Source organism: Catharus ustulatus, chromosome 3 (assembly GCF_009819885.2).
Source record: "Catharus ustulatus isolate bCatUst1 chromosome 3, bCatUst1.pri.v2, whole genome shotgun sequence".
Classification (NCBI taxonomy): domain Eukaryota; kingdom Metazoa; phylum Chordata; class Aves; order Passeriformes; family Turdidae; genus Catharus; species Catharus ustulatus.
This window is the reverse complement of record NC_046223.1, coordinates 63,584,999-63,600,382: the sequence shown is the minus strand read 5'-3', so window position 1 is coordinate 63,600,382 and position 15,384 is coordinate 63,584,999. Positions and strand designations below refer to the sequence as shown.

Below are 15,384 nucleotides of genomic sequence, written 5' to 3'. Positions count from 1 at the left end.
GAAGAGCTGACTGCCAAATGCTCTTTGCGCTTGCCTAAAGGACGGTCTGCATGATTGAGAGTAGCTCTGATTTTCATGAAGTATTGTTTTCAGGCCACCACCACAGGCAGCTGCTTCTCACTAGGCAAGGGAAAGAGAAAGGAACGCGAGTGAGCGCACAGAGCAATCAAATGACACAAGAACCCATGGGATTTCCCATCCCAAATCCCCACTACCTCAAGAACTAATGTCCGTGTGGATGCTTCGTGGTGGTAAAAGCTGAGGTGGGGTCTGGCTCTGCTGGCAAGGGGCAGCCCAGCTGGGAAGGCAGAATTCCAGAGCAGCTCTGCTGTGAAAATATTTCCTGTGAGAATGTGCAAGCCTGAGAAACCAGGAGCAGCAGCAGGGATGGATTTCATTTGCCTAGCACATCTTTTTCAAGAGCAAAACTCCAAATGGACATCCTATTGTTGGAGGGCAGTGATGAGACAGTGCACCTCAGCTGTGGCAAAGGGGCAAGGAAATTCTTTTACCCTGTGCTTTCAGAACGCATGCCCAGTTGGATTTCTCCTGTATTTTCTTATTTTCATATCTATTTGATCCCATAAATTTTAATCTATACATGGAGCAAAACTGATTGAAGAATGTCATTGCAAAGGTTTAGCATTTATTTACTGCACATGGTCAAAATCTAGCTTCTTGTCCACAAAAGTTTCGATTCAAACTCAGCTCCTTATCCTTAACTTTCTACTTTTAATAGAGACTATACATTGTTTCCAGAGTAGGGTTTTGGAAAATATTCTGAGATTTCATTTGCTAATGAGACTTAAAACTAATACCTGGACAAACAACTTGCACAAAAAGAGGCCTCTGGGTAAAAAAGGGCTTAAAGCCAGACAGGAGAAGGGAATAGCTCAACATTCATTTAGGTTTTAGTATTTTCCAGTATTTAGGATTTACAAAGAGAAAAAGAACAGATAGATTTCGGACCTATAGTCAGTCATGAGTCTGAAAATGAGTAGTTTGTACCACTTCTGTCTGATGTTTGTGTAAGAGCAAAGAAAGAACTTGTCTGTGGGTCTCCATGCTCCCACCATTTGCTTTGCCCATCACTGTGCTGCATTTTCTATAGCTGAGAGTCTGTGGTTTCACTGTGCTCAAAAAGTGTTTGGATACAAGAGATTGGAGCACTGAATTGTTAGTAGGGTCGTGCATTGAATATTTCATCCTCACTGAGTCAGTTCTGAATGTTGTCGAGAATTTTTTATATTTAATTTTTTATATTTTTTTTTTGGTCTTTGTAATGGAGCAGGCTGCACCAAAGACCAAGTGGTTTCGAGCAAGTGCATTTAGCAAGAGCATTTCTTGGACATACTTGCAATGCTACAGTCCATACCTCCTGGTTCTGCAGCCAGTGTCTAACCCACAAGGCCACAATGCCCAGCCCTCTGCCAAGGCACTGAATCTCTCTTCATGCCTCTTACCACATCTATAATTTGTGGCTAACAGGAGTGGTCTGTGCTCTCCTAGTGCTTTATCACCTGCTTTTGCACTTTGAATTGTTTCTTAATGTAGATATACGTTACTCACCCATTTCTACTGTTGACCTAAGTATAGAAATTTGAAGCAATGCTTACACCTGGTGTACCACGAGTGGGTATCACCAGATAGGGTTTATGTTTCCAGTTTCTTGTGGTACATCACCTAAATTCTGAGCTCACTGTCTGATACGGGGGAAAAAAGAGGTAAAACTTCTGGTTGCTTCCTTGGGGTTATGGTTGCAGTTGTTGAAGCACTTGAGACCTCCATGTACTAACAATTTGCTGAAATGAGAGAGGAAGAGTAACGGCCAGTTCTGTACCTAGAAGATTGAATGGATTCTGGGATCCCTTCAATCCCACCCAATCTTTGAAGCAGAGAAAGGATTGGCCTGTACATTGTAAGGATGTGGCAAACATCTGGATCTGAACCAGAGAGGGAGGAAGCTGAAAGGTAACAAGAATGAGATGTTCAGCTAGAACTTGGAGATGCCTAATTTCAAACACGTTAGCTCATTTTCTAGGCACAAATATTTTTGCTCCATAATTTTTTTCTACCAGGTTCAATGACAAAGCATAGTGCTTTCAGACAATGCCAGTTTCTGGGGCAAGAGGCTTGTCCCTCCCTGCTTTGATTCTTGCCTAGGCCAGAATAAGGGTCTACACTTACTGCAAGACAAATGAGAAACTATTTTATTACATGGATACAAGACTCAAACAAATGCCAGACACGGTAAGAGACAATCAAAAAGTGCATTTCTTTAACAGTTTTTAAGATAAAAAAGCCATGCTTCACTTAAAATGCTAATTCTGACTTTTCAGTGATGTTTTTCTTCAAGAATTTCCAAGAACTGGAGTTTATTTTGCTTCACACATTCAGTTATAACACGACACGAAATCAGTGGAGCTTGTCTTGCATATTTTATCCTATTTCTTGCTCCATAACGCTAACAATAACATTCTCCATTTGGAACTAAAGGCTTTCCTTTTTTGCTGTGTTATTAGTATGAGATGTATCTGGAATGCATGAAAAGAGGCAGAAATTGTGAAAATGGCTAGGAGTATGTTTTATTTTATATTTAGAACTTCTGGAGTTAAAGGGGAGATGGAAATTAGCCATGTAATGGATCTTAGCTATAGAGAATTATCATATTTCAGTAGTAAAGTATTGCCTGTCTCGGCTCACACGCACATCTTGACCTCAGAGCAGTTGCACATAATGTTTTCTCTGTCAAGAGAATCTATTCATAATGATGTGTCACAGGTGCTCACACATAATATGTTTCCCGTCAAAAGTGATCATCCATATTTTATATAGCAGCTTTGATGACAAATATTTTGTACTTCAGATGCTTTTTCATCCAACTGTCAGACTTAATGAAGGAAAGTCACAGATAGTTTTTAAATAATGTCAGCTTCTTAGATCACATTACTGTGTCTGCCTTTTAAAGTAGTTTCATACAAGGGCCACAGACAGAGTAGAGAGGCAAAGATGTTTCCATTTACTTAATTTTAAAAAGAAAAGTTTTCCAGGCTCTTAATTTCAAAATCAATAAGCTCTGTACCTTTGGAATATTTTCAGGGGGGAAAAAGGTGTTATATTTATTAAGTACTCAGTATTTTGAGAGTCTAGTGAAAGCAAGTATGATAACTGAATTGGGATTGCAACTTTTCACTATGCTGAAGACCATTCATTCTCATAGTGGTGTCATGTCCTCATTGTAAGCACACTTTCCTCTAGGTTGTGCTACAAAATTAGTGCCTCAGTATACACAGAGAATTGAGTTCTTATACTCTTACTGAAATTGTTCGTGCACAGCAAGGCCAAAGTTTGTGCATCTCATGTATGTCCAGCCCTACTGAGAGAAATAACCCTCATTCCTTATTAATGAAAGAGGAAGAGTGAACCTGAATTCCTTTTGAGGTTCTTCAGATCACAGGACTTGTCATTGAAACCTCAGAGCACAGAGAAGTGTTTTTCCCATTCGTGGGACATGTCTTTTCTGCTGAGAGTGTAAGTGAACAAAATACAGAGGTGCCCTGAAATTCCCTGCCAGGCAACCCTCCCCTGAGCAGCAGGCACTGCTCTCAACATGTAAGACATGAATTCATATGGACTCCTGGTCTGCCTCCAAGGGCTTCACAGAAAGGAGTTGAAAAAACAAGTTAATTGTGTGTGCAAGCTTTTTAGCAGTGTCTGCAGAGCAAAATAAAATCAAAGCACTAAAATAGGCAATCACACCATGGCATGCGCATATTTATAAAATTATCACTGGCCTGAGAAGAAGGCAGAACAGCAAGCCAATAGTATTTAGAAATACAAGTTACAAATGTAAATGAGGACTATATTTCTTCTATACATGAAATATAACCACATGTGTTAGAGATTAAAGTTTGCACTTTAAAAAATTATCTTTTTTTCATGCAAGACAAGGCTTAAAAAAGATCGGACACAGGGTCTGGAGTTACTTGATGCTCCATTTTATTTTTAGTTTCAATTTATTTAAGAAAGCAAGCAAGAAGAAATCAAAAGTAGGGAACAACTTCTAAAGTACAGGAGGATGCAAAACTTTATTCTCTACCACTGAGAAGTAATACACTTTATTGTATCATGCAGCAGACTAATGTCTGCTACTGAAAAGACAATCTCCAAGAGCATTCTCTTTCCAGCCCCTAAAAAGTTAGGCAGAGAGTGTAATAAATTTTGCTTTCCTTGTCTGAAGAATTAGAACAATTCAATTGAAAGGCAAATATAATCCTACCTATGCTACATGCTTAGACTGGAGCAGGGTAAATGCCACAGTTAAGTCTAAACATCAGGTTGTAATTGTAAGAGATTAAAAACATGCCAGAGAGAACATTCCAGGGAAAGCAGGAGGGTGAGAAGGATGGCTCTCCTATGCCTCTTTTTTTAAGGTAAAGTATCACCAGATCTTACAAGGTACATATTCCTGAACAGCAGAACTCAAATAAAATGGCATTTAGTCAATGAAGGAAATTATACACTAGATCAATTTTTAACCATCCAACTAGGAAAAGAAGAATAAGTGAACATGAATTTATCTGCTGAGCCAAGTGCACATAAGGCAAAAAAGCCCATGAAAATAGGGAAAAGAAAAATGAATGTTCTCTAGAATGCTGCTGTTCCATACAATATATTTCAAAGATCTTTTACTGTTGGCTATTTCTGCAACATGCGAAGATGTCAGCTGAGCTTCTCATTTTTATGCAGATGAAATAATTTTTGAAATGACAAGTCAGGTCATAAGAGACACAAGAAAAAATGAAGCAATCTGTAAGAGCTGTCAGAGAGATGAATGGTTCACCCTTCCAAGTGCAGAGGAACCATTATTTCATGGTCTTGTTTAATGTACTGTACTCTCACAGTTTGTTTTTGGTTTTTTTCCAATTCTTTTCTTCTCAGTGCATCCTAACGTGAGCCAGGGTTGCCAAGGAGGGTGTGCTACATGCTCTGACTACAACGGATGCCTGTCATGTAAGCCCAGGCTCTTTTTTGTTCTGGAGAGGATTGGCATGAAACAGATTGGAGTATGTCTTTCCTCGTGTCCAAGCGGATACTATGGGACACGGTATCCTGACATTAATAAGTGTGCAAGTAAGTGCTGGGGAAAGGGGAAACACATGGATTTGTTGTTCTCTCTTGAATGCTGTGTCCCCTTAGGAGTCAGGTCAACAGAGAAAGAGACAGATAGGCTTCATCTTTATTTGTTCAGTTCTTTGTAGTAGTGCAGTAAATATTAAACCAAGCAAGAAATGGCATAAAGCTCAGGGATCCTGTCTCTGCATGAATGACCTGCCTAGAACCCAGAGGTGATGGCCTTCTCCTCCTCCTCTGCATCCCCATGTGAAGAGGAAGTGCTAGTGGGCACCAGGCAGTGCCCTCCAGAAGCAAGAGAACACTGGCAGCTCTGAAGAGAGAGAGGGGACTGAGGAATGCTGAATCTTGGTGGTTGGAGCTGTTTAATCCATTGCCCTTACTCACCTGACCCCTGTGACAAGGAGAGAAGATGGCATGTGGCATTCTTGGAGATGTGGTTTGCCCTGGTCTCTTTAGAGCTTCTCACACTCATTGTAGCCCTCTGAATGCCTGAAGAAGCTGGCCAGGCTTCAGCTGGCCAGGTTTCAGCCTGATTTGGGGGAATTTACTGATTTGTGTAGTCTCTGGGCTGGGGGACAGAGAAGCCAACTCTATTCTTTTCTGCTCAGGCAACATTTTGACCCCACTATGGATTTTTGAACCATAAATGAACTGGAAAAGATCGCAATGTCTTCCTCACTCCTCTTTTTGTTGTTGAATTCACTGTTTTTAATCCCACAGGTGATATAAAAACATAAGAGCAATGGCCAAGAAACTCTCCCAGTCTTTACCTGGTAATAAAAGTTATTTAATGAATGGACCCCAGAGTAAAGTCTTACAGAGTAACTTGACACTGCAAAGTATTTGCTCACTTTTTAGCAGTGTGTGGCCTTGCATATCAAACGTGAGCCATGCCATACATAAGGTTTTATGCATTTCTCTTAAAAATTTCTGAAAACTGGGAAATATATCAGCAATGTCAATTTGTGTAGTCATATAGAGAATGCACTAAGTACTACAGAACATCTGATTGAACATCAGGAAACCATTTAAAGAAAAACAAAGATATGTTGATCAAAACCACTCCTAAGTAGATTCCAAATTCTGTCATTTTCTTTTTCTCTTGAATGAGTATTTTTTATCTCCTGGAGACAGGTAATGTGGAGCCAACCCAGCATTTTGCCCCGTGGGATTAATTAGCACTTGTGTGGTGCCAGTGTAGGGCAGAAGCAGCACAGTGTGAGTCTCATGTGCTCTGCCTGCTGTTTGCATAGATCTCCAAGAAGATTAGAAGATTAGTGTGAGGCTGCTCAGCATCAGGTCATGCCCTCTAAATTCTCACCCATGCCAGGGTCACTTGTGGCTGGCCTCACCATGTACACTGGCCAGGAAGAAGACCTAAGATAATCTGCTTCCTTTGAGGATTATCTGACATTGCTAAAATTGTGTTATTCTGGTATATGTGAGAGACCCCATGGCAGTTCATGGCAAAGAGCAACAATGCTGTTGTTTACTGTTTGCATTTCAGAATGTAAAGCTGACTGTGATACCTGCTTCACCAGAAACTTCTGCACAAAGTGTAAAAGTGGGTTTTACTTATACAGTGGAAAGTGCCTTGAAAAGTGCCCTGATGGGCTGGAAGCTAACAACCACACCATGGAGTGCACTAGCATCGGTGAGTCTGCTCCCCATGTCCTGCCTTGTTTCCTCAGAGGGGATGTGGGATCCAAGGAAGACATGATCAGTTACATCACCAGGGAAGTGCAACTTAAAATTAAAATGTTCTTCATATCAAGATGTATTGCACAAAATACCCCAGCACAAAAAACTCAAGGTATTTCTCAAGTCTGCCACTCCACAAGAGGCACAAACTTGGTTGTGTCCCACAAACACAGCCTTGATGCTAAGGGCAATTCTGCCAGAGGAAGGACAGCCTGCTAGGTCTGCTCTGAGGTAGCAAGACATACATCTCTTGCTCAGTTGCAGTGCTATGCAGCACCACTAACATCAAAGTTTCAAAAACCCTGAGTCAGATCCCACATGTAGTTTAAAAAAGATTAAAATACTACTGGCTTTATTTTAGCACCCTTGTACTACCTGAGCCGTCAAAGCATGCACGCAACAACATTTTGAAACTTACCTTTTCAAAGGTGAAGGTTAGAAACTAATATATTAAGGAAACATCCCCCCCAAAAAACCTCCAATCTCCAAAATGGCATATGTGCCAGTCAGCCATACTTGACTTCAGAAAATGAGGATTAAAATAAAACACCAAATAGGGTGTCACTGACACTGAAGGAGTGAGATTGATGTCATTGTCACTCACTGCCTGTGGAGAAGAGACCTGTTTTTGTGTCTTCAGCCTCTGACTCAAAAGCTCCAATTATTCACACGAGGGCAATTTTGGAGGCCACCATACCTAACTATCTGCTCCAATCCTCTGCCATCCTTCCAAAAGGAAGAACAAGTGATGTGTTTGCCTGTGAACAGCTGCAGTTAGCATCCCCCCACCAGAGGCACACTGAAGCTGTGGCAGGGTTCAGTTTATTTCAGTAGGTTGGCTGTGAATTGTGATGGCTGAGGGCAACGAGCTGCAGTGCATGTGGTAACCTCTTCAGCCACCAGCAACCAGGGAGCACATAAGCACAATCTGGCCATGATGGAAATCTTCCCCAAATCTTCCCCAAAGTATCATGCACATAGCTGTCCCCGGCATCAAGTGTTTTAGAGGGGAAGTAATGCAGGAATAAAAATAATGTGCAGTAGTTTGGCGTTTTCCTTCTCAAATATGTATTAGTTCAGGTGGCTTTTATGGTTTTATTTTCAAGCAAAGACAACTTTCATTTTTGAAAGAAATTCAGGAGGTCATTTTTGTTTCTTGATGACTGTTTCCGACTGCTGTAGATTCAGCTGCTTTAAAAATGAGTCAGTCTCAGAGAGGAAGAGCCATTTAAAGCTATGGAGTAAAACCAGAACCTTTTTGTGCATGTGAAAGCCAATTATTTTAACAGAAAATCTCCAGTGTAACGTGAAAAAAATGACCCACATGACAATCTACTCAAGGAAGGCTCAGGGATTGCCTGAAGTCTGTTATATTTCTAGGTTTCAGAAAATTCAGAAGTAAAATCTGGATTTGGAAAAATGTTGACTTACTAATTCCTCCTTATAGAGGGGCCGGAAGCCTTTCCTTCTTCAGTGGTGACTTGTAATCTTAAGCGTGCAGTCGGACTTCAAGTAAATATATGTATTTACTTTCTTTTTTCAAGAGAAAGATATTGAGATGGCATAAGAGAAGGAGAGTTATTAAAAGCATATTGTTAACTTTCCAAGGTTACTTCCATTTTTTATTTCCCCTCTTTGGACAAGTGTGAAATTACACACCTTCTGACTTCCAAATAGAATAGGATGAACATTCACAGCACTCTGGTTTAGAAGAACCTGCACCATTCTGAAAAGCCTGAAACCTCACATTGACCCAAATTCTCCTCTGCCTATTTCCAGCTTGTGTATGCTACAGATGATGGCTCTTTAGATGGTCAAAGACACTTGACCTCTAATGTAACATCTTTTGATATCAGTTGGTCCTTTATAACTATCTTATCAGCTTCCAAATTTCCACCTTTGAGACCAGTTGCAGCAGCTTGACACAATGACTTCACTCACCTTTCACACAGGCATGACCGAAGTTCATTCCACCAGAGCTAAAAGGATTTACACCTCCATCAAACCAAAGCAAAGTCAGAACAAACACCAGTAACTGATTTCATTCAGACCAGTTGTGCTGTTATTGCCTTGTTTCAGGAATGGAATTACAAAACAGTGAGTAGAAAATAGTAACCGACATAATTATTCAACATTATTTTGTGCTGTATATCCTCAACAATCCAATTTCTGTCAATTCATTGCTGCAACTTGCTACTGATTAATTCCATTAGTTTTTCCCCCTGTTGGCCAATGCTGAATGAAAATAGCGTATTCTGTATACAAAAATATATTGGTCAAGCTCAGTTTGTTCTATGTTTATTGCAGTGCACTGTGAAACTAGTGAGTGGAGTCCATGGAGCCCTTGCATGAAGAAAGGAAAAACTTGTGGTTTCAAAAGAGGAAATGAAGTAAGGGTCAGAGAGATCGTACAGCATCCGTCAGCAAGGGGAAATCCTTGCCCAGCTACAACCGAGAGCAGAAAATGTATTGTACAAAGAAAGAGATGTCAGAAGGAAGGAAAAGGTACCAAGTTATCATCATCATAATGTGAGATTGATATTGTGTTTGTTTAATAATTCACACCTGAACACTTAGGCCTCAGTTTCAGGCTTCACCAAAGCTGCCACTAATGTGGTGGGCTGGAGAGAATTGTGCCTTTACCTGCAGTAAATAAAATCCTAACACTGCTCAAAAAATGTGCTTTGTGTGATCTAGAAAGGACAGGGTGGGTTGGAAGGGAAGGCACTTTGTGTCCCAATTCTGTCTACTGGAAGAGATGCCAAGATGAAAAGTTGCATTGTAGTACTCAGAACAAAAAGATCCATCATAAAACATGTCGTAGTGTGTGTTATCAGGCAGGCAAGTTGCATGCTTCAATAGAGGGATTCCTCCAAACCAATTTCTGTTTCATGCTTCCCTACAAGTAAGATTTTAACTCTTGTAAATGCAGTGCTGTAGCCTCTCCCCCAGCCTGAACTCTTTCTACTAGCTCTGGCTGAACAACACAGATCGATCCTGCCATCTGCATCTGGGTCATGGAGTCCCAGCATGGGAGAAAGATCACAGCCTTGCATGGCAGACAAGTGAAACTTCACTTGGTTTCACCCAAGAAGCAAGACTGCCAGCAGAAGTGTCCCTCCATGCAAGGCAGCTTGTTGGACTTACTCCCCAGCATGGTAGCAAGGGAATGGCATCACATGCGTTAAGACTGGGAGATGCTTAATAAGTCTATGAAATAATTTAGACAAATTCCACCAGTTAGATACTGTTGTTTGATTATTTTCCCTTTCTTGTAGCAGGGGAGTTACTTGATCTGCCCTCAGTGGAGTTACTCTGGTTGACACAGGAGGAATTACGGAATATTTGCTTTTCTCCATTCCTCCCATTTTCTCTGTCCCTCCCATTTCCCCATTTTGTCTATTTCTCTCTTTCCTCCCACTCCTTTTGAGGGTGAGTGGAAGAGGTGGAGCAGCTGCCCTTCCATGCGAACATCTGTGAGGCAGCAGTAGCTGCTGGTACCAAGTAATAACTCCCCATTCCGCTGCTAAATGGCCAGGGTTGCTGCAGATGACCCATGGAAATGCTCAAGGGGTTTGGATCTTGTAACCCTTTTGAAGGTTGGCTCATTCCCTGGGGATGTACCTCATGAGAAGGGCAACAGTGTTATTAGCGATAGTCCAAATGAGGGCCACAAAGATGGTGAAGGGCCTTGAGGGGAAGCCATGTGAGGAGCAGCTGAGGTCACTTCGTCTGTTCAGCCTGGAGAAGAGGAGACTGAGGGGAGATCCCTTTGCTGTCTACAACTTCTCTGTGCAGGGAAGAGGCAGACACTGATCTCTTCTCTGTGGTGACTAGTGACAGGATGAAAGGGAATGGCCTGAAGCTGTGTAAGGAGAGGTTTGGGTTGGATATAAGGAAAAGATTCTTCACCCAGAGGAACAGACTGGAACAGACTCCCCAGGGAAGTGGTCACAGCACCAGCCTGACAGACCTCAAGAAACATCTGGACAGTGGTCTCAGGCACATGGTGTGTGCCTTGGGGTGTCCTGTGCAGGGCCAGGAGGTGGACCCTTGAGGGTCCCTTCCAACTCAGCATATGGTCTGATTCTGGGATTCTATGGTTAGAAGGAGGATCTTATGGACCAGATAGCTACAGATGACTCCTCCTCACCCAATAACTGGGTAGATCTACTGATCTATATGGTGTAGATACCACCTCTTCCTCCCTGTATTAGGCAGTATCCTGATGAGGTAGAGAGGTGGACCTGTGTTAAGGTCACAGTCAAGACAATCTACTTACAGATTCCCTTTAGAAATCCTACACATTTCTATGTTCAAAATGTTTATGCTTGCTTCTGTTCCTACACAGTGGCACAACTTGAAACAGTATCTCATTAGCCCACTGTAACTGGGGAAAGAGTCCATTTTTTTTCTCTACCAAAGTCTAATCTTCAGAGAAATGAAAATATAGGACTGAGCTGTAATTCTGGACTATGAAACTGGGTTTTTTTTGAGGTGAAGATATTGCGTGTTTGCTTACAGCAATTTGGCAAACATTTCAGATTGGACAAGGCATTTCTCTTTGAGAAATGCCTGCTGTTCCTGTGTAATAAACTACTCACGTATTTTGCTATCCATTCTTATTTTATGGGATTTGAGCCAAACCATACTTGAAAAATACTGTGCACCACAAGAATTTGTTCACAATCATGAATCTTTTTCTTTCCTTCTTTTCTGCAATATGTATAAAGGTGGGCTTTTTCACTTCTTCTGAGCAAGTCACAGTCTATATTCTAGCCTGTTTTATGTTCAGAAGATAATTCCTTCAAAAGAGGAACCTGTATTCCCTTTCTGTCTGTGCCCTTGGGATTTATATGCCTGTGTCTGAGACCCATAGGGTTTTTTTGGTTCTGACATTCACCTTCTCAGTATCCTCAGAAGTCTTCCCCATTCACATTCATCACTTCAGGGAGATGAACTTATTTTATTTTTTTAAAAAAAGATAATTCTTAATACGGAGAAATATCACATATGAAACATCAGGTTAAAAGAACTTCAAGGCATGAATTATGGTGACAAACTAGGAAGGTAAGAATTAAGCTATTAGTTTTCCTTCTATTCCTACTGAAATGGGGAAAGAAAGCTTTCCAACTTAATCTCCAGAAAACATATTTTCCCTACTGCTACTGTCCCTTATTACACAAAAAGAAACTTCTATTCCCCTTTGAACAATAGAATAATTGTCCAAGAAAACGAGCCAGGCTCTGTTCTTCAGGCTAGCTGTGCCCTGTAAGTGAATGCAGAAGGAGGTGACAACAGAAACACTCGTAAGGAAAGGGAAAGTCAGTAAGTTTGTATTTACCGTTGAGAAATATTGAAAAGGGTCTTTTGTGTTGTACAAATCCTTGTGGCCTCTCAGGCATTGCTTTAGAGATGAACTTCGATGGCATTGGCTTTTGAAGTGTTGCAGCAGACCCAGCACTGACCAGAAGTGCTGCTAATCTTTTCTCCATGACCATGAAGAGGGTCAGCTCGGTCACTCTCAGCCATTTCCATGTTGGATAGATGTCTGTGGCTGAGGGATTTAGGGCAAAGACCACATGATGACGGGGTGTGCTCGTCACAGATGCCTCAATGACTTTGCTCAAGACGTTGAGGTCAGCGACAGGATGTTACTCAGTGAAGGCACTGCTATCGCACAGCAGCAAGGACATGTCTCTGGAACAACTACGCAAAACGAGATAAAGCAGATGAAGAGAGCTTTTTTTCTTTGTTTGTTTCCATCTGCTGGGGTGTCATTGAAGCTGATGAGATGTCTTGCAACCTTTTTTCCCCTTACTGGCTATGCAATGGTGCTTTACTGTGAGAAGATGCTAATATTTTCAGAATGGATGCGAACAAATGGGAAAAATGACGATATAAATTCTAGGCTCAATTAGCCTAAAAGTTTCTTTTTACTTATTTTAGCACTAAATTAGTTGACCCCAGTATGATCTGACATGGTAATCCCACGTGTTACACATACAGGCTCCTTTTGTAGTTCAGTCCCATCCAAACCTCATTGCAATTTGTTTCATCATTCTCCTTTTTCAATCCCATGATGGTATGCTCTTTTTAGTCTGCATGACTGTTAAGTTCCAGTTTTTTCTTCTTCCTTTCTTTCTCTCACACTTTTTGTTTTGTTCACTAAGTGCAGTGTACTGCAACTCTTACCTTCCCACACTTAACACGTTCTTGGCTCCTACCCTTCACTGACAGATAAAAATTGAAACACGTGTTTCCTATAGCCATGTCCGTTAATGGCAAATGGCAAATAGATGTACTGGAAAAGCAAAGCTTTCAGAGCTCCCCAAACACTTCTTATTATCCATCAATATTATTTCTCTGCCTTAATAAATGTGCTCTGGCCTAACACAAGTCCCTTTGGACTGCTGTCAGCAAATGTATGAGATTGACTTTTACTGGACGAAAGACAAATATTCTGAAATTCCGATATTCTGCATACAAAAGTATTTGTGGGGAAAGAATTGCATGTTTTCATGACTAGTTCTGCCAAGAAGAGAATATTCACCATATGACTTTCTGTTGAGTCCCAACTAAACCACCCCAGAGATCTGACAATTTCAAGTACTTTCAGAGAATATGTTTTGATTAGTTTGAAGAGAATAAAAGCACTCACCAAAATTAGTATTAGTTATGAACAAGGAAGACACCTTAGAAATCTGGCTATTGTGTAAGCCAATAAACAGATTACATTGGTTACACATCTGCATTATTGTAAGCAAATAAATACATTTCAATTGTTTCTCATTCTTATATTGAATTTTCGCATGCTGGTGGTGTTTAGATGTTCAGAGAACAGAAGCAATATTAATTTAACTGTGTCCCATTCTGTCCCAATCCAGACCAAAGAAAGTACCTGTTCCTGACAGGCAAAATTTCAAGCATTAGACATGAAGACATGGGAGGGTGAACATAGAATAGCAGGTTTCTTTTTCACTGTGGAATGTAGCAATTGTCACCTTGTACAGTGTGAAAGCAGGATACTCTTATGAGAGGAAGAGGGATAATTTTAGTCAAAATTCAAAAGACTACAACCCCCTGGAGGTGAGGTAGCTTGTCAGTTAAAGCTCTAACAAGAGCTTTAAGCTCTAATGAGAATAGAGATACTATGCCATGATTTTTTTTAAGTTTACAGCAGGAATAAGAGAGAGAGAAATGCCTTTGAGGTGAGGAGCTTAATTCTAGATGCAGTTAAGGGAACTAAGGGAACAGGTTTTGTTGCTAAGGAGTTTTAATGAGGAAGTGTATAAATTTTAAGTAAATAAATTAAAATAATAACTTCTATACTTACAGCAGACATGTGAATATAAAACTTCAGGTTTCATTAAATAGTCTAGAGAACTAAGAGTCAGCTCATTTCTGTTGTTTTTTTGTACTGCTTCTTCCACCTCTTATATGTCCACATAATGCTTCCAAACATATTAATCAGATCATGTAGGAAAAAATCTTCAATTGGCTGTGGTGTCAGGAGGCACTCCAAGCAGGACAAATGTATTTCAGGGGAACCACAGGTCAGCCACAGGAAAACAAAAATTGGACTTGAAAAATACTTACGTCCAATACTGAATTTATCTAGTCTGGCAAAATCAGATTAGAGCAGCATTTTGTCGTGCTGATAAATGCATAGTAATGGCTGTACATTTTCTTATTCAAATGAATAGTCTGTCCCCATACACTCCATCCTTCAAAGGTAAAAACCTCTTCCCAAGGCTATGGAGGCCCACACCACTTCAGCAAATCCTCAGATTACTATTTTTAACCAAATATCTTTCTGATTAAAAAAATAATAAAATTGGACAACAATTTAGACATTTCTGGTATTGACCACTTTTACTTAATGACATTTAAGTCCTAAGCATGGGTATGTGGGAAAGTAAGATATTCCTATCACAGCCCATTCCACAAGTCACATTCTCTCACTCATGTATAGCTCAGTGGCATTTAAAACCAGAGGGCTGGAGAATGTGAGCTGGGGAGACATCCCAGTACACAGTTCGCTCGTGTAACTGTGAGTGATGGGGTGTCCTGTGTGAAGGTCACTAGTGTGGTTTTGGTTAATGACCCTACTCCATGGCAGGTCACAAGACTTCTGAAACCTCAAAATGAGCACAAAGCTAATTACTGCATCCCTGTGTTTACATACTGTATATGCCAATGGGTCCTAACTCTGGCCTTTGTGAGCCTGAGTTACTATAATTGAGGAATCTGTCTTGTGAAGAGTTTGGATGTTTATTTTCCGTTTGTTGCTGCCAAGAGGGCTTCTCATTTCCTTTCCTTGCAAGGGTTTTGACTCTTTAACTTTAACACATTTCCAGCCTCCAATAGTAGGGCTGCTGAGACCGGGAATCCACTAGTTGCAACACCAAGGGAAATGGCATCCTGGGGATACCCCAAGCGAGGCACAGCACGGTCAGCACCACTGCCACTGGCAGGCAGACATGGGCACAACCTAGAGAAGAGATCTGAGTGAATAGGCTTCAGAGGGAAAAATAAGGCCAAAAT

At 40.9% G+C, this 15,384-nt stretch overlaps 1 protein-coding gene across 1 annotated transcript in view; it reads left to right on the top strand.

Moving 5' to 3' along the window:
• Positions 1-15,384, top strand: part of RSPO3 (R-spondin 3) — a 59,784-nt gene that overhangs the window by 27,844 nt on the left and 16,556 nt on the right. Inside the window, exons 2-4 of the mRNA XM_033056582.2 lie at positions 4,942-5,133; positions 6,644-6,790; positions 9,145-9,342. Of these exons, the coding sequence (XP_032912473.1) occupies positions 4,942-5,133; positions 6,644-6,790; positions 9,145-9,342 (537 nt within the window). The remainder of the gene's footprint in view (positions 1-4,941; positions 5,134-6,643; positions 6,791-9,144; positions 9,343-15,384) is intronic.